This window comes from Hippichthys cyanospilos, chromosome 16 (genome assembly GCF_059441005.1).
Source record: "Hippichthys cyanospilos isolate Australia breed blue-spotted pipefish chromosome 16, RoL_Hcya_1.0, whole genome shotgun sequence".
Lineage (NCBI taxonomy): Eukaryota > Metazoa > Chordata > Actinopteri > Syngnathiformes > Syngnathidae > Hippichthys > Hippichthys cyanospilos.
The window spans coordinates 5,304,721-5,327,191 of record NC_142384.1 but is presented as its reverse complement, the minus strand read 5'-3'; the positions used below and the strand labels follow the sequence as shown (position 1 = coordinate 5,327,191).

The following is a 22,471-nucleotide window of genomic DNA, read 5'->3' as shown; positions in this document are numbered from 1 at the left end:
GAGAAAAATAAAAATAAAATGTTAATGTAAAAGTAAACACTTTGGGAAAAAGTCATATTTTATGATCTCATTCACTGCCATTGATGACTAAAGTGGTCAAAGTTTCATTTTTTAAACGTGTGGACTTCTTCCTCTACATCAGGAGGGTTTTCTCAAAAGGCCCTTTCACATATGGTATCGTAAGTTCCCGTTTGTGTTTACACCAAAACCGGGTTAGGAAGTTTTCATTAAGCCTCTTCCTGGAACCTTCTGAACTCCTTGTTGAGACTAGGGTCCCCGTCTGTGTACCCGGGTAGCTTGTTGGGGGTGTGCTGTACTAGCTTGTGCTAACTAATCCTGATTGGTCGGTAGAACTTGGGGGTGTGTCATTTCGTTATCAGCATTTCGCTTCGTTTTCACTGTGGCCAGATTTTGAAATCATGGAATGGGAGAAAATTAATAGGTGGATGGCTGCCCTGGAACAGACTCTACTGCATATTGATGAATAACAAGACATCCAACTCCAATTTGCTTCAACTATAAGAAAAGGCGAGGCGCTGACCGTTTGTTTTTTACTTTGTATAAATGTGTTCTTCGTTAACGTATTCGAGTGACGTGTGCGAGAAAGAGAGGTAAAGCGGTAAAGTGAGAGTGATGTAAAAGGGGGGGGTAAAAATAAAGAGGAGACGTGACTACGCATTGGTTGTGTCGTGTCGTTCCCCCCTCCCACCGCCTCACGTCATCAGTCCAATTTGAATAAGCGACCTCAGTCCCTCGATATGAACGCAAACTTGTGCGACCTAAGGGATTTCGGAGCGGGAACCCCCTCGACCAGGCACTCAGAGTTCCTGGACTGTTTGGTGTGAAAGGGGCTAAACTTATTGAAGTCAGGGACCACTTTAAGAACGTACATTTTCCAAGGACCGCCATTACAACAAAACAAAAAGATCATTTAAGTCTTAGCAAGCAATTGTAGACACATTTTGACACATTTAAAAATTATGTCATTCCTAAAACTCATTCAATGCCAGGGACATATTTTCACGTTTTTTCAAGAGTCTGGAAACTCGATACATTAAAGACATTCATTTTCAGATACTAAAGTGTTAAATCAATACTTAAGTATCTGGGCTTAAATGTCAGGTCTTAAAAAAAAAAAAAAATCCCTGGCAGTCAATGACTTTAACTGCTTGAATTGATTGCTTTATTGAAGAGTCATGAATACTTTAACAATTTAAAATAACATGAAATTAACACAAATATGTGTTTTTTTAAATTGTATTTATTATTTTTTTTCATTATTAGCCCAAATTATTTCACAGGCCCTCTGCAGTCAGACCACGCACCCCCCCGGTGGTCCGCAGACTCCATTTTGAGAACCACTGCTCTATGTTTGCGGTATGTGCTCACACTATTTCAAATCAATATGAATGAGACTGAAACACTTTAAGAGCAGAAATACATTTATTGTTGAACATAAATAGATAAATTATGATTACTGCTGTTTTAGCCAATAAAGGAAGGCTCCTTTTGTTTTCTTTATAAAAAAAAAAAAAGACTTTCATGAATTCATTTTTTGTTGTTATGATCTGGATCGAAAAACAATAAAACAGTGGCGAGACACGTGGTGGCATTAAAAAAAAAAATCCTTTGACGACGTTCGGACTTTGTCAGCTCAGCTGATAGCGTCGATGGTCTGACGCTGACTCAAAAGCTCGCTCCATTTGACAGCACTTTTCCAAGCCATCAGTTTTTTTTTTTTTTTTTTCTGTGTGTTGTGGAGAAGCCATTGTGATGTGATGAGAAGGGCTTGCGTGGAAAGCAAGGCCGCCCTTCAAACAAGCGGCTCATTCATGCTCTGCTTATTCATTCACTCTTTAAGGCGGACTTTGCTCTGTGCGAGCATGCGACTGTGTGTGTTTCTGTGTGTGTTACAGCAGACTGGGTGGGCATCGTCCTTATCAGCATTACAGTGATACGGCTGAAAAATAACAATCCCGATAGCGTCCGCATATTTCTGGCACATTAAGGACCACTTATGTTTCTTTTTTTTTTTTCTTCCTTGCCCAAATGGATTAAATACAGACATTCAATAACCAATGAAAAGTAAGCGTAATATATTTCATAACAAAAATAAAGCATCTTCCTGCAACTGGCTTTCCCGCGTCTCCTCCTGTCGTTCTCCAAAACAAGAATCGATACACTGTCAAGAATAAGAAAAGGACGACAATAGCCAAAAGAGTCCTCTCGAGCGTCCTCGGGTATAAATAGTTTGTAAGGAGCGTCCGGGTCGCTACGTAGACGGCCACGTCAGTGTCTTTTGTGTTAAAGAGGGGCGGGGCAACATTGTTGCCCTGCAGGAAGTCATCCGCCGCTTTCATGTCCAAAAAAATGGAAAATCCCTTTCATCGTCTCTCTTTGCCTCGTCGCTCCTCTTCATCACTGGCTCGTCTTTTATTTGATTTGTTTTGAAGGAAAAAAAGCACCTTTGGCATCATTGTTTCTCATCAGTCTAAAAGAGAATAGTTCTTTGTGTGGTGATGATGGGCCCGCGCTGACGTCCTCACCTCACGTCCACTGAGGAGGGGGGAGAAGAAAGACAAACGTTAGAACGCACAGCCCAAAAAATCAATAAATCAAGGCAAAAAATGTGGTTGGTACTTGATTGCATGCATGCTGGTCTCCAAATACAGTGGACCATCGGAATTTGAACAATCACTATACATTAAAACTCGAAAGTGAGGGTGAGCCATATGGTGCATTCGAATGCACTAGGGAAAATACTTTACTTTCCCTCCAAAATTAAAACCAAAATGATACAATTGCTCCTCAAATTAAATCAATGATTCACAAAACCAATCAGCAAAATAAATAAATAAAAATAATATGTCCAGCCACATATTACGTTATATTAGTCTTTTGTTACCTTTACAAAATACACATTGCTCTAAATTCTAATAAGAAAATATTCTTAATGCTAAATTTTAAGAGGAAATTGTTCTTGTTTTCTTAGTGCATAGTGTCCATGAGGTCCAGAAGTTGAAAAACATGTTATTTTAAACACCTTTTTTCTAGTATAATTTCATTTTGCAATATTTAACTTGACCTCTTTCATTCATTAATAATAGATTAGCCCTCCTTGCATTTTGTAACCAAATATGGTTCCCAATATTTCCATCATTTCTGTGGAGTGTTCCACAATGGAGGTCCAACAGCCTCCTGTCATCAGACTATATTTCAATTCTAAGGGTCCTCTGTATGTGGAGTCAAACTTGGTGGATATAAACAATTTCTCATAAATAGTGATTGAAACGAAACAAAAAACACACACAATATGAGTGGGCCGAATCAAACGTAGGCATCATGACAGTGAAACAGTGTGAGCGCATGCCTTGCAATCAGTGCTTGCATGCAACATCTTAAAAATCAAGGAGCTTGGCGCCCTCCTCGAACCTCGTGATTGGTGGCTCTGCAGTGATTGGCACCCAGCTGGCGAGGCGAGAGGACGCCTACCTGTTCCCTTCTCGGCTTTCCATTGAGGGGAGTTGGAGGGGGGTGGGAGTGGGGGTACGACGGGTACGACTTGTGTTACGTCGCCAATAAATCCTTGTGGGACCTTAGCTTTTTAGATTTCCTTTTTTTACCTTTTACCCTACGATGGCCTGAAAGCACAAAGTTGGGGAGGGTGGATTAGGAGATGGAACAGGGGGGCAAGGTTTTATGATACAGAAAGAGCCCTGGGACAGAAGCAACCAGCGCAATGCTATGACACTAATAAATACTTCAAATGCCTTATCATAGCACTTATCTGCTCCAAGGGAGAGAAAGGCTTCAGATCAAGGCGCCGGTTGAAGGGAGGAGAACGTATACGGGGAGACGAGGGGAGGGTGGGATCAAGTCGGGGGGATTTTTACGTGGTGTCGTGCCAAGCAGCCTTTGGACATCCTGCCTTAACACACACGAATGCTCACTCGAGAGAATTTACAGTCGGGAAGTCAAGCACGTTTTTGTAGCGGCCACGTCTTAGTTCAGGTTCCATCAGAGCTTTATCTCCATGAGACCATCCATATACAGTATAATTACTTCATCTTATTATTATTATCATCTTATATGTAACAGAAACAATTGGATTAAAAGTTGTTTGAAATTTTGTGACAGATTATTTTTTAAGAAACAAAGTCAACGCTCATGATTCAATGAAGCAGGCCGCATAAAACAATGTGGCGGGCAAGATTTGGCTCCAGGCCATGGGTTTGACACTTTACAGTGTTGCAATAAGCAGCCACCTGACAGGTGTGTCAGTCAGATCAGGAAAAGGTCAACGGGTGCAAAGCTAGATGAAAGGAATAGAAAGGAAACATTGGCCAGACACGAAGAAGGCAAGAAAAGATGATTATAAAAAGATAAGGGCACAACTTTGTGGGGGTTTATTTTCTATATCAGGAAGGCAACGTGTCTGTTAAGGTGCTTACACAGCTAGAGGTCTCTGGTTGAAATAATTTCCCCTCTAATTTTTCAGATGAAAAAAGCCACAACAGACATTATCGCTTTATAATGTATAATGATATTAATTTCCGTTCCTATGGGGGCAACGTTTCCCTAGTTTGTACTTCAGAAAGCACTACAGTCTACAACGAACCTCATGTCAGAATATTTGTCTGCCTCTGCTGTTGAGGCTACCAAAATGGAAACGATCTAAATCCTGTGAAGATTACCAGCAATATTGGATCAGACTAGAATTTTCTTAAATTACCTTCAGAGTTTAAACTGAATCCCAGATTGAAACAGTGTTCAAACCAAATTAGACAAAAGAAAAAAAAATGTTAGTGCTAGTATAAAAACACCCTAGTTAAGGTATCTGACAACGGACACCAAGAAACGTGTGATAAGGCGTACCTGTTTCTGCATCAGAGTGCTCCACGGTGTGATGTTGCGATGTGCACACGCACTCCAGGTGGTCTTCTAACCGTACGAAGACCTCTTTCAGCTTGGGCCTTCTTTTGATGTATTCCACCTTGGCAACCTGGAGGAATGAGGAAAAGAGAAAGCTTGGTCATCAATGAACATCAGGTAACTATGGCACCCTTCCATGGTCAAAATCTTTGCTTGCCGCTCGACTGGGTGCTCTCTGAACTGTTGATTAAATATGTGAACTCTGACAGACGGCAGCATCCTGCCTGTACAATCGGAGGATTGAGGTACAGTTGAGGGAGCAATAGTACGGCCTGAGGAGCCGACTTACAAGGAAATCTCCCATTACTACCACCGTGACCAACGTATGCTTCAACTTGAGCCCTGGAGCATCTAGTTCCAGACACACACCCAAAGTCAACTACCTTGTTCCAACATGTTAGGACACCTGGCCATAAAGATATTTTACAAGATTGGGAAATGCGTCCACTCCTAAGAGACAAGCACTGTGGTCACTGATGTTGCCTTGTAATCCCCTTTTGAGTTCATCTAAAAGATGTTGATACGATTTAGCACCAGAAAAGGGTGGGTCCAACTCATGTGTTGGAGTGGCCCTTTTGAAACAAAAGAACCACTTGAAATCTAACTAACAGCAAGAAGTACAGGAATTCCAAGCTTTCAGCCCAGAAGCATTTTGATTCAAGCTGTAGAGACAAGGCAGCTTGGAGGTTATTGGGTTGTGTAATAAGGGAGGTGGCTGTATGCTTTTTTTTTTTTTGCTCTCTGATCCAAGTGCTACAGGCAGGTAACTTCCATATTCATCAGTGAGGGCCTCCAGGGCAAACTGAAACAATATCGCACCCCAACCATCCTCCTGCCTACCTCATGTCAAGTTCACCGACGGTTGAGGATATGAACCGACAATCCTCCGAGCTGACTCTCTTGCGATACGGTCGGCAGAAGACGGGAGAGGCTTTCCTCCTCCATCCTGCGTTGGCCCCGTGCCCGGTGGCGAATTAGTCACACAGACAAGAGAACATACCAAGTCTGTCTGGTAAAACAAAGCATGTTGACACTCACGCAGCACCATGTCCCTCATGCCAATGCTGCGAAATAAAGGCTTAGTGGGGGCAGCCCCTGTAGGGCCATAATAGAATTGAATGCTTTAGCCTTTATAAAAGTGTCTCTTCATACAAGGAAAGGAGGAAGATGTGGGAGAAATGTGGCTGAGCAAGGGCAGGAGGTATGCAGCGAGCAAACAGAGGACAATAGCGTCTGGCTCGTAGATGGTGTGTTTACCATTATTGGGCCTTGACACGATGAGGGCTACAGGATCGCGACGGACCGACTGCGTAAGGCGAAGCCCTCCGCCGTATGTTTGCAAACACGAGGGGGCTATTTGAGGAAGGGGGCATAGGGGCCCGACTGTGATCATGAACGGCATCAGATGACATTCATGTGTTACCTATTAACATCAAGTTTCTAGGTTACCCGCTGAAGAAAGGCAAACACGGGCCAGATAAGGTAAGGGAGACTGTATCAAGGGTTTATTGTTCTGGACAAAACATGAAGACAGTATGCCGCCCTGACATTAATTAACCTAGAAAAACATCGGTAATACTCAATCAGCATCGGATTAAGGTTGATCCCACCTGGCTTTTGGCATTAATGGTTTTTCCACTGCCATTTTCTTGTAGCATGGTTTTGGAGAAGCGAGACGAGTGTGGTAGGTCTCAAGCTCAATCTTTGTCTTGAGGCCAGTCTCAAGACCACATTTTAAAAGTCTCTGACTTTTCTCTGCAGTTTACAGCTGAACTCCTTTCTCTGGTAAGCACTACAGTGGCACCAAAAATCCTTACAGAAAGGAGTTTTTAGTACATAATTGGCGGTACCAAAAGCCCTCATAGAAAGGAGTTGTTTGTACATGGTTGTACAACAATTCCGTTTGCCACTTAAAAACCTGTTGGCCAATAAACAACTATTGAGAGTCTACTCTAGTGATAGGAAATCCCCTCCCCCGAGTCAAGACTCCTCTTTTCTTACACAGCAAGGTCAAAAACACTGTGCGGGAATCAACCGTATACTGGTGTGAATGTATGCAGAACAATACTTTGCTTAAACAACTCCATGCACGGCCTACTTTGTCAACACGGTCACATTTTTCTTTTCTTGTGTGTGTGTGTGTGTGTGTGTGTGTGCATTACGGAAAGGTGTTAACAGGGAACGCACGGTCCCTCCCGACTCCTTTCCCGGCAAGATTTATTTCGTGTGCACTTCTTCGGTCCGAGTACAAAGGCTTCTTATCCGGCGCAGAGTCAATGACTTCCCACATAAAACACACATCAGAAAAGAGACCCCCATGCTACGACGAGGGGGCCCCTACACTCTTTGTATAAATCAAACTGCTCCCGAGCAAGCCGGGGCCCTGAGAAAAGAGTCCCTTGAGTGGCTTGGGGGAATGATATCCGATCCGTGGGGTTGGGGAGAGGCTGGGGGCTCTGGGAAGTGCACCCCCTTTGGTTAGTCCCAGGCCCCTCCCTCTTCAGACAAGAGCCTCTGTGTGAAGCCGATTGTCTTGCTCGGTTTTAATTGGGAATTCCCTGAGTGCCGATGAGAGCATGACGGAGGGGAAAGTTTTACTCATGCCTTCCAAGAAAAACACAACGGGGATGTGAATGAACACCAAGGGGTCGGCAAGACTTGGAAGTTCGACAAAAATGGAGCGAAAAATAAATAAAATTGCGTGTTTGTTTAGGGAACGGAGAGATTGAAAGTGACCGATGGCGACTCAGGAAATTAGGCCAGTGAGACAATATGAGCTTGTGCCCCGCAAAAAAAGTACAAACCCAGAGGAACTCTCTGAAAGGAGAAATGATCTTCTGACAAAGGGGGAGGAAAACCACAAAGAAGCGAGACAACCTGCTGCTGCCCTCTTCTTCAACCCGTCATAACATGCACTCAGGCTGACGAGCGGCGGGGTTATCACAAGCGGTGTGCACCCGACAAGAAAGGAGAGCATTTATCACGTCTGGAGCTAATCCGCGATGCCCACAAAAACCCGGCGTGGCACAACTCCCGAAATATAACGGATCGCCAGATGTTGATATCTGAGGACGGCAGAAGGCGCGAGATCAAATATCAAAGAATCCCCACGATTCACATCTTTATGTTCCTCCGTAGAACAATGGAGGAGGTCAGAGAGGTCGACCAACCAGACGGGTGGAAAAGGCGAGAAAGAGCTAGCGAGGGAGTAAACGACGACTTCATATAACAGACAATCAGACTCCAGCAGTGCATAAGGGAGTGGAAGATGAAGTCACAGGAGGGAAGGATAAAAATGAACCGTATTAAAACATTAACTGATGCGATCCAGCCGGCGCGGCAGTAGTCGAGTGACTCCTTGGCCTTGACGGGATCCTCCCATGACCTGCCGGGTCGCACTAAAAATGTCTCAGAACACACGTCTTCATCTGTAGCATGCAAAGGGACTTCAAATTGTTTATATTTTTAATTTGTTACTGTACAGCTGTCACTTCACTGCTGAGTGCTTTTATTGCCAATTTTATTCCCATGTGGACGATTGTTTTTTTGTGAATGGTCGTCACATACAGTATAGCTCTGCTGACAATGTTTGCTGCTGTTGTTCACTTTCACTTTTGCAAATATTATATTTAGTAGCCGTATTGCTGTGTTAATGTATGTACAGTATATATGGTGCATCTATATCGTGTCTCCTCTGTCTCGGCAAGACACCAATGTGAATGTGAACACAAATGAATAGGCTGGGTCTCAGAATGCTATAGACATGTTATTGCTATGTGTAACTTATTGTTACAACGCTGGTGCAAATTCTTGCTGTGGTTCACCTAATATTTGCATATCAATAGGCTCAGGCTGAAACCTCATTAATCACATTTTAATGAACTTCATGTTATTTCAGACTTCCTTACTATTTGTCACTATTTGTCAAGTGTGGGTGGAATCTAAACTTTTAGAAATAGTTTGTTTGCTTTTACGCTTCAATGTTAATGATTGAGTTACCATTTTTGGGGCTTTTTGAAGGGCAATGTTTTTGGAGATACAAATATTTGGCCAAACTCCAACGATATACACTGTATATGCAGTATCTAATTATAGTCCATCTGGCTCCTTCTCCTCACTGGTCCTCTATTGCCTGGAGCTTTCATTAAGCAGGTTGTTCCGGAGTCTCTGTATGAATAAATTATATGTTCTTCTGAGACCTAGGCTATTCAATAGTGTCCACTTTAGTGGACATTTGTTTTTGGTCTGTATTATTAGATTCATTCTAAAGCAACTGTGCTCAATAGAGGACAATCTGGATTTTGCTGGCTTGCTGAGACAAAATTGACACAACAGAGGACACAAATGAATAAACTGTGTCTCAGTAGGATCTATGTCCCCTGCCTGGAAATGACAATTTTTTTCTCGCGTGGCTAACTTAGCGGCCTATTCCATTCTTTATTCTAAAACAGACAAAGTGAGAGTCCTGCATCTAGCATGCTGTCATCAAGGATACAGCCGGTTTTCGTGTGTGTCATGGTTGGGAGGGGGGAGAGTGGTGAGTGGGGGGGTGTTGCGGGCAGGGGTTCAGTGGCCAGGACCCTTACACTCAGCAGTGTGGCTACATCCGCCTGGCCTCTGTCAAGCCAGCGCTTTGATCGGATAGCCATCAACACTTCATTACTCTGCGGCCCCGTCTTCCTCGCACACAAATGGCCTTGTCGCCACGCTGCGGTGGGGGAGTTTATGTAGCAAAACATAGAGCGCACTCTGTCTCACACACACACACAGATGAAAACAATCTCCCTCTTAGGTTTACACAGATGTGAATCGATGACCCTCGAGGACCTCTGCCAAATACTTGTACACGGGGCCATCAAAAGTGACTTGTTGCCATAATACGCCTTCATGATTAGATGAAGCTACCTTATACGGTGTCAGGTTGAAAGCGGTTGACATAAGTCAGCATGTTCTCATCATTCATTTGTAGAAATTTGCATAGGTTGTATTAAGAGCGAAACCTTTTGCTGTGATAATGTCTCACCACTGTATCTTTAGTATATGATACAAAAAATGCTCATGAATGAGCAAGACCAAAGCTGAATGAGTTCAAGCCGTGTCGTGGCCTGTTTACGGTGGAAAACAAACAGAGCGGCATCGCTATTCATACGTGCGCGCACACGTACACAATGAGCGAAAGAATGCAAGAGCATACTCGCGCGTCAACTTACTTCCTGTCTGAAAAGGATCAGAATAACTGGACACAGGGAACAGAGTGAGTGATTCATAAATTGGAGTGTGCTTTCTAGCGAGCGTCCTATTATAATTAAAGTTGTCTTTTTAATTCTGCTGACAGAGTACCAGGATAGGCTTTTACAGTACAGGGCCAAAGCATAAGGGAAAAAAAGGGGTGGGAATAAACGCATAAGTAAATACATAAATAAAGGTAATATTTGGACAAATGCGAAGTGGCAGTGGGTGTGTTCTTTTCCTAGCCACGGCTTGGCGTTAGCAAAACAAGCATGGGATGTTTTTAGATTTTGAATAAATGTGAGAACAGGCACAAAGCAAACGTTTATTCAGGGAGGACGCAAAGAAAATGAATAGAGAAGATGCAAGGCTATGCAACTGATGGATTGCATTTTCTTGCAATTCGTGTTGCCTGTTTCGTTAGTTTCTTGGTCAGCTAAATTAAATAGCTTGGTTACTGGCCAGCTAGCCAGCTAGGTTTAGTTAGTTAGTTAGTTAGTTAGCTGTGTCACTGTCCTGCTAGCTATCAAGTTAGTTTTTTTTTGTAGCTGGGTGACCTAGCCACGTATGTAGCTAGCTAGCTAGCCAACTAACAAATACCTTATCAACTCAGTCAGTCCAGGAGATACCCAGCCTCTCTCTCAAAAGTCAAGTGAGATGAGCTCCAGTTCACTCCGGGGCCAAACAAAGTGCAAGCAAAAATTGATGCATGTGGAATGTGTTGCATTTATATGCTCCAAAACACTAAAAGATGTACCCAGACACATATTTGTTCCCTTCTCTTTGGCAACCGAGCTCCAACAGTGTCACACAGGGGACAAAGTGGCACGGCTCATGACATTCCGTCTGAACGGAGGCTCGCTCACCAGTGTCCCCCCGACAAGTCGCCGTCTCGTTTGAGCCCAGACAGAGCCTCTATTGACGCCACCGACCGGCTCGCATAAGAAATAAGACGTGTTTGCGTGCAGACAGACTCTCCCACTTCCACGTGAGTCAGCATTTCTCAACGTTTAAAAACCAGAACATCCGAGCAGATTCGTTTTGAATCCGGTGGCGGATGGTCAGGCCAAATAAGGTCTTCTCTGAAGAACTCAGTCGGGTTAGGCCCAGGTACCAAACGCTTCGCTCGCCGCCGTCCGGATCCAAAGGCGGACACATAAATTCACACACTGAACCGAGGACGGAGCGTCGTCCCGATGATTAAAGAGCAAAGACAATAGAGTCCAGACTCAAACACACATGACAAGGAACATTCCAGGTCTGTCCCGAGCTTCTAGCTTGCCATGCCGTCCGGGAGAGCTACGTCTAAATAGAGCAGACGTTTGACTCATCTCAAGCCACCGCGTCCACGCTGTTGACGTTGAACAGAATAGGGGGACGTGTTTGAAGCGAGCCCAAAGAATTCTGGGAACCACACAAACAAAACGGCCCCTTTCAGGCCTTGGCTCTTTGTCACATGGAGTCCTCCAGGCTTCCGGACAAGACAAAAGGGACAAACAGACAGACTTGGGACAGCCATGAGAAATCCGTTTATGGATTTTTGATGATTAGAAAGATCCAATGCGGGTCTGAGCAAAGTTAGGGTGAGTTTAGGCTTCTTGGAGGGGTCACTGAGTTCATTTGAAAGCAGCAGAAGGAAAAAGAATGCAGGTTTGCTGCCTTAGATGGGTTGAGTTGGAAGTGAGGATTTGAACAAGGAGTGAGCAAGGTTTGAGTGAGGCTTCCTCCCTGGCTGGTGAAGTTAGCTGATCAATACTTTGATTGTATTTACCGGAACGTTATATGACTGAGCATTTTCATACATGTTTGTTTGAACATGAAGACATTTCCAAAGTTTCCACAACTTTCCCCAATTTAATGTTGCATTGTTTTTGTTAATTCCAGAAAGACTTCCAAATGACAAATAGAGAATTTTCCGTGTCACTTTTTGAAGTCGGTATTGGCTGATTTTAATTGGAGTGAGGTTCCTCAGGTTGGCAGAGTTAGCATATTGATATTTTTTCATCCTTTCAACGTTGGTAGTTTCATAGCAAGTTGCTTCTTGACTTTTTTCATTGTCATTTTTCCAAATTTTATTTGAAGAGGTTCAGCTTTGAGCCTCAGTTTTCATTAACTGCTTTTCTTTCTTATGAACAAGTTCATGGTAATTGATGTCACACAACTTGCACAAAAACATTCAGGTTTAGAAAACTACATTTTCCATTAATTACATTACAAAATGATTGAATTCGAATGGACTGAGGTTGCCCTGGTGAGAAAAGTTATCTTTATGATGCAGTCATTTTAATTTTGTGTTTTGGGATAGCTGATTTCTTGACTTGTTTGTATTCCTCCTGAATTTCTTTGAAGAAGTTCAGCAGTTTAGCTCTGAGCCTCAGTTGTATTGGCGAAGCGTTGTGAGGTGCTGCTTACCTTAACGGTGCGGTGGTGCTTGCGCGAAGGCTGGCATCGCATGTTGCTGGTGTTGCAGCAGCCCGTGCAGCGTTTCACCTCCACGCAGGGCGGCCATATCAGGAAGTTGGCCGACGTGGGGTCCACCTGGCTCCTGGGGATCTCGTAGATCACCGTTCGCGTCTTGCACGCCGCTGGGACCGCCTCCTCCACTAAGATAGTAGAAAAAAAAAGTGTAATTAACTGCAAATTTCTAGTGTATTTTGCCGGATTGCTTTTCATGTGCCATTTTGGCTTCCCGATTGCTTGCATTCCTTCGTTGACTATTACTCGATGACTCAGTCCACGCGGGAGACGTTTGTCTTGCCTCAGATCACACCCAACCTCGTTTGACATTGGGCAGAAGACACCCAAAATACTTGCTCGGTGCACGTTAGCCACAAAAGTCTTGGGTCACACCTACTGAGCAATTCTTTGGATGAATCCGCTCGCCCCAACTCATTTCCATAAAAACATGCATGGATATGTTTAGAGGGGAACAATATTTCAGTCTCTATTTTCACTTAATCTGTCCCAAGTATTTTGCTCATATTATGCTGAAAACAAATTAACATTAAGAAAGAAAGTGATAAGGTTTAAATAAGGGATGTTCAATAGAACTTCTTTTTTATACCGTATTCAGGTAAACAGATACCAAGCACCGATACCACTGTTACTTTTGATACACAAAATTCCCCCCTCCCGAAAAGTAATCTATAATTTTAAAGACAAACCTATGTATTCCAATTTAGCAGTTTCTGTAAATTTGCATGAAATGTATAACTTTCTAATGTTCTAAGTTCTCATTTCTCATTCCTGGTTACAACGGAGTGATTTATACCGGTATCAGCTGCCAGCACTATTACCGATATCTTGATATGCGTCCATGTATCAACCCGATACCAATAACTGGTATCGTACTCATCCGTCCTAAATTAAATAGAAATTAAAGGAAAAAAAATAATGGGAGGATTTTCATCTGTGAATAACTAATATAATTAAAACATTTCCTACATGAGCTGCTATGAATAAAGTAAAATATAATTGAAATAACAGCTAAAAATCTAACTGAATTAAAGCTTCTCCACTTATGTGAACAGATATAGTAAAATGAAAAATATTTTGTCCTGCAATAACATTTTATTGACTTAAACTACCATCCTTTTGAGCTCCCTATTAAATTCTCCTAAGAATTGAGTTAGAACACATTCAAAGGGTTGACCTTTGACCACCATAGCAGTATCATTCCGGATCAAATTCTCAGATTTCAAAACTTGAAAAGATGTAATGCCTAACATATTCCGCACATGAAGCTCTTTTGGGCCCACTTCCAACATACGCAACGAATCTCATCAGGCACTTGACATGAAATTGGAGCATAATGCAAGCATGGTGCCATCGGGCCAGAACGCACGCGGCGCACTCTCCCTCCACGCCTCGATCAGATATCGAAATGTGACAGAAGGTCTCGTTCGACGAGCTGCAACTTGACGCCTTGAATGTCTGGAATTTCCATGCTCAAGGACATATTCCTCTCTTGACGCGTGTCTAGCCTCTCATCATAAAAACGCATCCTCAACGTGCTCAAAAAGACGAGTTACACCGCTATGCGAACGTCACCAAATATTAGTCCACTCTGCCATTGACAATGTGCATCCTTATAAAACTTCACAGAATAATAAAAGCATAAAAAGAGGGGATAATAACATAGATAGATAGATAGATAGATAGATAGATAGATAGATAGATAGATAGATAGATAGATAGATAGATAGATAGATGGATAGATGGATAGATAGATAGATAGATAGATAGATAGATAGATAGATAGATAGATAGATAGATAGATAGATAGACAGTATATATAACAATTTAACAATTTAGCTATACCGTACACATATATATATATATATATATATATATATATATATATATATATATATATATATATATATATATATATATATATATATATATATATATATATATATATAATATAAATGGGAGTTGCTTCTTGTTCCAATTAATTTGCTCTTAATTTAAAAGGTATGCGCATAGCTTCACTTGCATGATTCCAATGGAACTTCAATGCAGCATTAAAACAATAACATTAAGACATTACACAAATGTGACTGAATATTCACATAAAAATGCTTCAAGTAAAAACGATTTATTTTTTTAACATAGCTAACATCGCAACACTGTCATCAAGACGATCTTACCGAGGCTCCTCTTGCGGCGGCTGTGAAGCTGCGAGCTCTTCAGGTCGCTATAGTAACCTGGATGTCGGGAGGAATTCTTGTGCTGATGGTGCTGATGCTGATGCTGATGATGCTTGTGATGTTTGGGCCCCTCGATGACATCATTTCCCGTACCTCGTCGAAACAGAAGGCGGCCACGTTAATATGGGCACGGTTGCACACGCCTTGAATTTCAATTCAGTTAGCATTTATTCCATTACAGTGTTATATTACTTTAAGCTATGAACTCATCAATCCCACATATTTGGGCTTTTTTTTTTTTTCACAGTCTAGACATTTCTAAATGTTTGATGAAAGGAAGTTCTAAAATCTGGTTGGTACTAAATCAATTAGGTACTAAAGTTATCAATTACTCAAACTAATGAATTACTAAGTTATCGATTGTTTGGGGCAATTAAGTACTAATTTAAGTTATTTACTAATTTAGGTAATAATAATATATAAATTTATGTAATTTGGTACTAAAGAAAGAATTCAATTACAATAGGTACTATTGAAATTGAAAGTGTTAAAGTGCTTGATTACTTTAGGTAAATAATTACTAAAATAATCCATTATTTTTGGCGACTAAATACTAATTTATTTTAATGTATTTACTTTCGGTAATTACTCATCGATAGCAATGTGTAGTTCCGTACTAACCTAATTAGGTGTTAAACTATGTGATTACTCAAGGTATTAAGGTATTACAGTACTCAATTACTTAAGGTATTAATGAATAAACTCCATTATTTTTCACAGTTAACTAATAATTTGATTTACTTTAGGTCATCAAGTACTAATGTAATTAATTACATTTGCTACTAAAGTGTCTAAGTACTTGATTACTTCAGGTACTAAGATGTTGTAGTATTCAATTACTTTAGATAGTAAATTTCAAAAGCAATTCTTTACTTTAGGTTTCTAAGTTAATTATTTTCTAAAGTAATAAATCAGTGTAGTGCTTAAATAACAAAATTAGTCAATTACTTTAGTACCCGCATCATTCATCATCAGCCATTACTAGAGTCTCCTTTAAAAAATATTTTTTTTTAAACCTGGGATTGAATGCCTGGATCCTTAAAAAACGTAAACTAATCACGAGATTGAATCAATTAATGATGTTTGATTGTTAATTACGTCAATTCATAATTCTGTTATGATAATGGAACTTCAGTGTAGCATAAAAATATGCGATATAAATAAAATCAATATAATTCATCCATTTTCTTAGCCACTTAGCCTGCAATAGTAAAATATAGTTTAATTGTGCTTTTATTTGTGTAGTCTGAGCAAAAATAATGACTAACCTCCAAAGGAAAACAAGAATACAAAAATCTAAAGCTCATTCGTGTAATATTTCACCCAAGCATGCACCGTGAGCTGCGCATTAGTCACAAGACGGGAATTGAGTTTGCAGTCCCGACGTGCTGACGAAAAGCAACCAGTGAGGTCACCGCTTATCAGTACAGGTGGAAAGTCTCCAGGTGAGTCAGCAAGTTGAAACACAGTACCCTTTTTCTCTAACCAGTGCTTTTATGTCTCTCATTTTACCCAATGTTTACTTTCCAACATGTTTTCTTCCACTTGCTCAGCGTGTTGGACTCATCTGATAAAGCTTGTTTTGATCGCCGCCCTGAATATTACAGAGGAAGGCGCAATAAAATAATAAAGCCTGCTCACAGCGTGGATGTTTGCGCAGCGGGCGGGGTCAACCTGCGTGTGCGTAGACACCTGCGGCCTTGGCGTAAACACGCTACATAAACTCCTCTTGTTAGCCTGCATTTGCGTGTTCAAATCCGAGGTTCAAGCAGCGCAACAAAAACGAAGCCCTGGGGCAAATGTTACACACGATGTCACCGGGTTAATGTGCGTCGTCCGGCATTCACACATTGACTACTATGGATGTATTGGGCCTAATGTGATGGCAAGACATACTTTGGCCAGGCAAAAAAAAGAATCGTTTATAGAAATGCTCTTGTCATCATTAACACAGCATTCACTCAATAAATAGTTGGAACACATAATGTTACTATCATCTCTCAGTAGTCAGTCAACTAGTTTGGATCTCATTACTTAGCATTCACACAATAATGAATTGGGACATGCTCAATGCTCATACTTCAGCATTCACTCGATGAATAGTTGGAACATGAAGAGTATTAGTAGAAATCCTCATGTCTCTGCATTCACTCAATAATTACTTTGGGCATACAGAAACATTGCTAATGTGAATGTTCACCCTTCAGCATTCACTCAATAAATAGTTGGAACACATTATGTTAGTATCCTCACACAGCAGTCAGTTTGGACCTGGAATTTATCACAAGTCACTGGATGATCAAAAATGTGTATGCTTGTAAATACAAAAAAAAAAAAAAAAAAAAAATCACACAATAACTGAAAGGGATACACAAGTCAGCAGCAAGGTGAAGGTTCACAACTCTGGGCTCACATAACACACAAAACACAAAAGTGTACTAAAATGAATGCTCATCCGAGCATTTACTCTAATTATTTTGGTTGTTTGTATGAATGCCTATCCTTCAGCATTGACTCAAATAGTTGAAGCATATCAAAGTGTTAATTGAATGGCCATCCCTCAGCATGACATCAATAATTCGACTTCATCTCAACACTAATCATAAGTCAAATGGACCAGCAAGAAATTAGTGAATTATTGTCTCAGCATTTACACAATAAATTTATCACATGCAAGATTCAGTATTAATGTGAAGATTCAGGACTCAGCATTCCCACAGCAGCTTGGATGCAAAATAAAATATTCTGAACGCTCGTCTCATTCATCAATCACTCTAATCGGATGCATAAAAAGGTTGTTAGTATGAATGTTCATCTTTCAGCATTCACTAAATAATAGTTGGAACACTATTAATTGTGGTCTTCTCACAGCATTCATTTAACACCTATTTTGGTCCACATCTCTAAGTCAATTTGGAAGAGAACAAAACGTTTTGTGAATGCTTGTCTCTCAGCATTCATACAATAAATGTAGTGAATATGCACAATACAGTATCATTGTAAAAGTACATGTCTCAGCATTCATACAATAAATGTAGTGAATATGCACAATACAGTATCATTGTAAAAGTACATGTCTCAGCATTCTCGTAGTTTGGACACTCAAAAATGGTAATTTGAATATTCATCTCTCAACATTCAGCAATTCATATAGGACAAGCAGTAATGTGAAGGCTTGTATCTCAGCATTAAACATACAACAACAGAGGAAGTGTTGTACAAACCGCAGTGCCGCTGTCATGTTCCTTCCTGAAAAATCTTTTTGAACACCGCGGGTCACTGCCTTAAATTTGTCCCCCAGGGTGCAGCCACTCATTCGCTTCATTGCACTTCACGTCTGAATATAGAGAAGTTCTCATAAAGCTGCACCGCCGTGTTTCAGCACCGCAGAAAGAACTCTCCGCTTGCTGCTTTTTTTCCAATCTTGTTTTGATTGTCCAAAATCGCCTGATATTGTTTCAACCTGAGTTAGGCCAGATTTCCAGAAAAATACCTAGAGTTTTTTTGGTGAGAGCATATCTCAGCATTTAATGGCAATTAATGAAACAAGTTTGTGTGAGTGCTCATCCTAATCTGAATGCTCATGTCTAATTATTCAATGAAATAATAAAAAATAGTTATAGCTCGGACGTTCAAAAACATGTTAGTGTGAATGTTAATTTTTCAGCATTTATCACAAGTATTTTTGCACAAAGTTTGTATATATTGTTACTACGAAGGTTTTCAGCACATATGAGGAGAAAAAGTGTTATTAGAGATGCTCATTATGCCTCATCATTGAATGAACAATAAATACAGTATAGTGTAGTTGATGTTGATGCTTGATTCCAAGCATTCACTATTCAGTGCACTCAGTGCATGGTTTTCATGCAGAAAAGGCTAGTATGAATACTTATCTCTCAGTGTCCATACAAACATTTTCAACATGCATTATAGAATAAATGTGAATGCATATCTCTGAGCGTTCACAGACAACACACACTGAAGTGTCCACGCTGTCGTGTTAGTAAGAAGGTTTGTCATTCAGCATTCACTCAGTCAATATTTTGGACTGGATTTGGGGGGAAAAATGTTATTATGGATGCTCCTCTTGTCTCAGCATTCAATGGAAAATAAATATAAATAAAGTTTTAATGGTGATGCTTGTTTCTCAGCATTCAACACACAATCTCTCGGCATCCATGCCGATATTTGGAATATGCAGTGTAGAATTGATAACAGTGTTAAGCAATTGATGTTTTGGACTGGAGATGAAAAATAGCGTTAGCATGGACGCTCCTCTTTTAGCAATTGCCAATCTTGCATTAACATGACAACTGTTTCTCAGCATTCAACACACAATCAATATTTCGCATGCTTAAAAAAGCAATCACCAAGGAGACTTTGTCGCACATCATTTTGCATTTTTTTTTTTCCACGAAGACATTTTCATGTCTATTGCAATATGGAGGCATGAATGGTTATCTCTCAGCATTTAGCTGAAGTCATCTTGGAGACACAATATAGCTGTGTCTTCCAAGTATTCCACACAGTTATCGTCTTCCCGCAATACATTTGAGTTGACATGAATGCTCATCTCCCAGCATTCAATCATCCTTTCCTGGGAATCATGTCCCTTGCCCGTCCCAATTTGTCTTTCAAGATAAGCACGTAGCCAATCATCAACATCTTTGCGTCAAAGAAGAAGTTCCCACTTTATCACCGTGACACTTTTTTTGTCCTTTCTCCCACGCCCCCCGAAATAGATGTCAGCCATCACGTGTGTGTGCTTTAATTAGTCGTTAGCCACAAAAGCTAGCAAGAAACCGTCTAAACGCCGGTGGCTTGGGTTTGTTCTTAGAATTGCGCGGCGAGCCGCTCGAAATCCCGTCTCGCCGTCTGTGTAAATAGAAGCTGAGGCGAATTACTCTGAAATCCAAAACCAAGAAGATGGACCTCCAAGAACCTGAAGCTTGCCATTGGCCATCTCTGCTTACAAGATATTTGACTGGCCGTTGGCTTGAAAGCCACGTTACCGCGGTAACAAATGCTACTTGCCAAATAAAAAACCGTAGCAGAGGTGGGGGGTAGCGCAGAAACTGCACCACTTATTGTTTTCCCGTGTACGATCGTACTGTAAGCAGAGTTCTTTGGGTTCAAAGTTATTTCCTGTCCAGTGGCGTTACCGTGGCGATGGCCTCCGCACTTGTTTCCAGAGAGCAGAGCTACTACTTCCAAGTCTCGGCATCTCTGGTATTCGCTGTATGTGAATGCTGAGTGATGAGTGCAACTGTGTATAAGCAAATATTTATTAGCCTTCTGAGAGACAAAACTTCCAAGCGAGTCGATGCTGAGAGCTGAGCGCTCATTCTCACATATTATGCGAGAATTCTGAGAGATGTGTTCAAGATGAAGCTTAATTGAGCATTCAGCACTTTTGTTGTGTAAATACTGAGAGATTAGAGATCATCCCTACATTTTTTTTTGCACCCAAGGTATGTGTTATGTTGATGCTGAAAGGCAGGCATGAGCATTACTGCAGTATTGTGAGTTTAAAAAATTGTGGTGACAGCTGGGTGACAAGTTTGAATTAACGCAGTATTTTAGGTCCAAAATAACCTATATATATATATATATATATATATATATATATATATATATATATATATATATATATATATATATATATATATATATATATATATATATATATATATATATATATATATATATACATTTGTAGTGCTAGCACTAGGTATATTTATTCACCAAGTCAAGAAAATGGAATGTTTTACATCATCTCGTCTGCTGTAAAAGTGTCACTGTGCATCAGTGTAAAACTTTACAAAATAAAAGAAATTAAAGTGTCACCATAATCAAAAAAAGCAAGAAGTTTCTTCATGTTCCAATTAATTTGCTCTCAATTTGTAAAGACAGCTGTACTGTTCCTGTCACTGCACTTAAGAGCACTGAAAATAAATTTGCTGCACTGGCAAACTGTTTAAAGTGTTTACAGTAAACATAATGCCTACGATTGTCTGGACTTGATCCAAGACTAAAATTGTACTTTGACCTGATCCAATAAACGCTGACGAGGCAGAACATACTCTATACGAAGACAGTCCAAACTGAGCGTTGGCCTATTACGTGATTTCTTTACAGCACATCCACTCGCCACACGTTTTTTCACTCGCGCGAAATCAGAGGAGCAAGAGGCAGAATTTACCTACGGAGTCAATTTCAAGTAGCCGCTGGAGGTCGCTGATGCTGTGGATTTCGCTGTGGGACAGCCTGTCGATCAGCTCTTGGGGAAAGTGCACCTCCTTCAAGTTGCGAAAAGGAGAAATGTAAAAAAAGAGAGAGAGAAAGTAAGTTAGACATGACGATAGAGGGCCAATGAAATTGTAACTACATTAACTGACTCGGTAAAAATGCATGATTCCAAAAATTACTACATCCCCAAATCGCACCCCTTTTTTCAGTTGGTAAAAATGCATGGACTCGAAAGTATAACCCCCATCCCCTACATACTGACACACACGCACACAAATGCATGCAATAGTCAAGTGCATGGAAAACAATTTGGATTCTGGGGTCCGGAGTTGCAGAAAACTGGTGCGCAAAGTGCGCATTTTTTCGCTCCCTTCGCAGCAACGAGCGCCTCAACGCCAAGCCTCGCTCAGTTGAGGGGTGTCTGCTGCTCGTAGTGTCGCTGGTGGTCTGACAGCAACTATTTATATCACCCGGAGCAGTTCTCATGAAGTTTGCCCACTTGGCTCAGGGTACAAACAAATTAGGCGACAAAAGCCCGAAAGCCGTTTGGTTGTTGCACGAAACAGGGTCAAAGTTGCTTTTGGGGGGTTCATACCTGAGCGGTGGTCAGCAGCAGGTACGTCGTCCACAGCAGGAAGTAGTAAATTGCGACTCTCATCTCCCTTTGAATTTGAACTGAACCCCAAAAGAGACGAAGCGGTGTTGCTGGAGGAGCCGCGCAGTCGCTCCTGGCCCCCGAGGACCCTCGACCATCCCCTCAGGGCGTGTGGGGGGAGAGAAAGCGAGATTTGCGTGAAAGAAAGTGCTTTTTATTCTTATGTATTTGTTTTACTCCTACGCAATAACGCAGCTCGGCATAGCTCCTCAAAAAAAAGAAAAAAGGGACAATCCCCAAGTAAAGTCCGGTGCACTTGTCCTTCACAGCCCACCCCTCAAAACAATCACTTTTAAGTTCTCTTGAACCAAAAAAAAAAAAAAGCCGTAATCCAGAGGTGGAATCCTGTAGGAAATCACAAATGCACCAAGAAGAAGTGAAATTCTGGAGAGGGGGGGTGTGCTTGACGTCCGTTGGCGTGGAGGCATCCGCGGCGCGCACCGGAGTGGAAATGGAGTGAGAGAGAGCGTGTAAGCGGCTGGTTATTATAGAGAGAGGCGGCGTGCAGCTCCGCAACACTTGCGCCTCCCATCGTTCTCTTGATGGTGCAACTTCCTCCGCCAGGGGAGCTGCTTGGCTGACCAAGGAGCAGGTCCCCCAAATCCTCTCCACCAACTTCCCCTCCTCCTTTTTCCGCACATATGCTTCCCAAACTTTTGACACTTCAAAACATTCAATCTCAAAGGTATAT

General features: G+C 41.3%; 1 protein-coding gene across 2 annotated transcripts; it reads right to left on the bottom strand.

Annotated features, from left to right (window-relative positions):
- Positions 1-1,424: 1,424 nt before the first annotated feature.
- On the bottom strand, positions 1,425-22,220 carry LOC148410268 (platelet-derived growth factor subunit A-like). Of its 2 annotated transcripts, XM_088438114.1 has the most exons (7): positions 21,721-22,220; positions 21,079-21,175; positions 14,814-14,966; positions 12,574-12,764; positions 4,876-5,002; positions 3,493-3,641; positions 1,425-2,556 (listed from the first exon to the last, which is right to left on the bottom strand). In XM_088438114.1, exons 1-6 carry the CDS (start codon positions 21,781-21,783, stop codon positions 3,568-3,570), a joined length of 705 nt encoding a protein of 234 aa, XP_088294240.1. In that variant the 5' UTR covers positions 21,784-22,220; the 3' UTR covers positions 1,425-2,556; positions 3,493-3,567. The 2 variants fall into 2 exon arrangements, with proteins under 2 accessions (XP_088294240.1, XP_088294241.1); XM_088438115.1 differs by lacking the exon at positions 3,493-3,641.
- Positions 22,221-22,471: the final 251 nt, after the last annotated feature.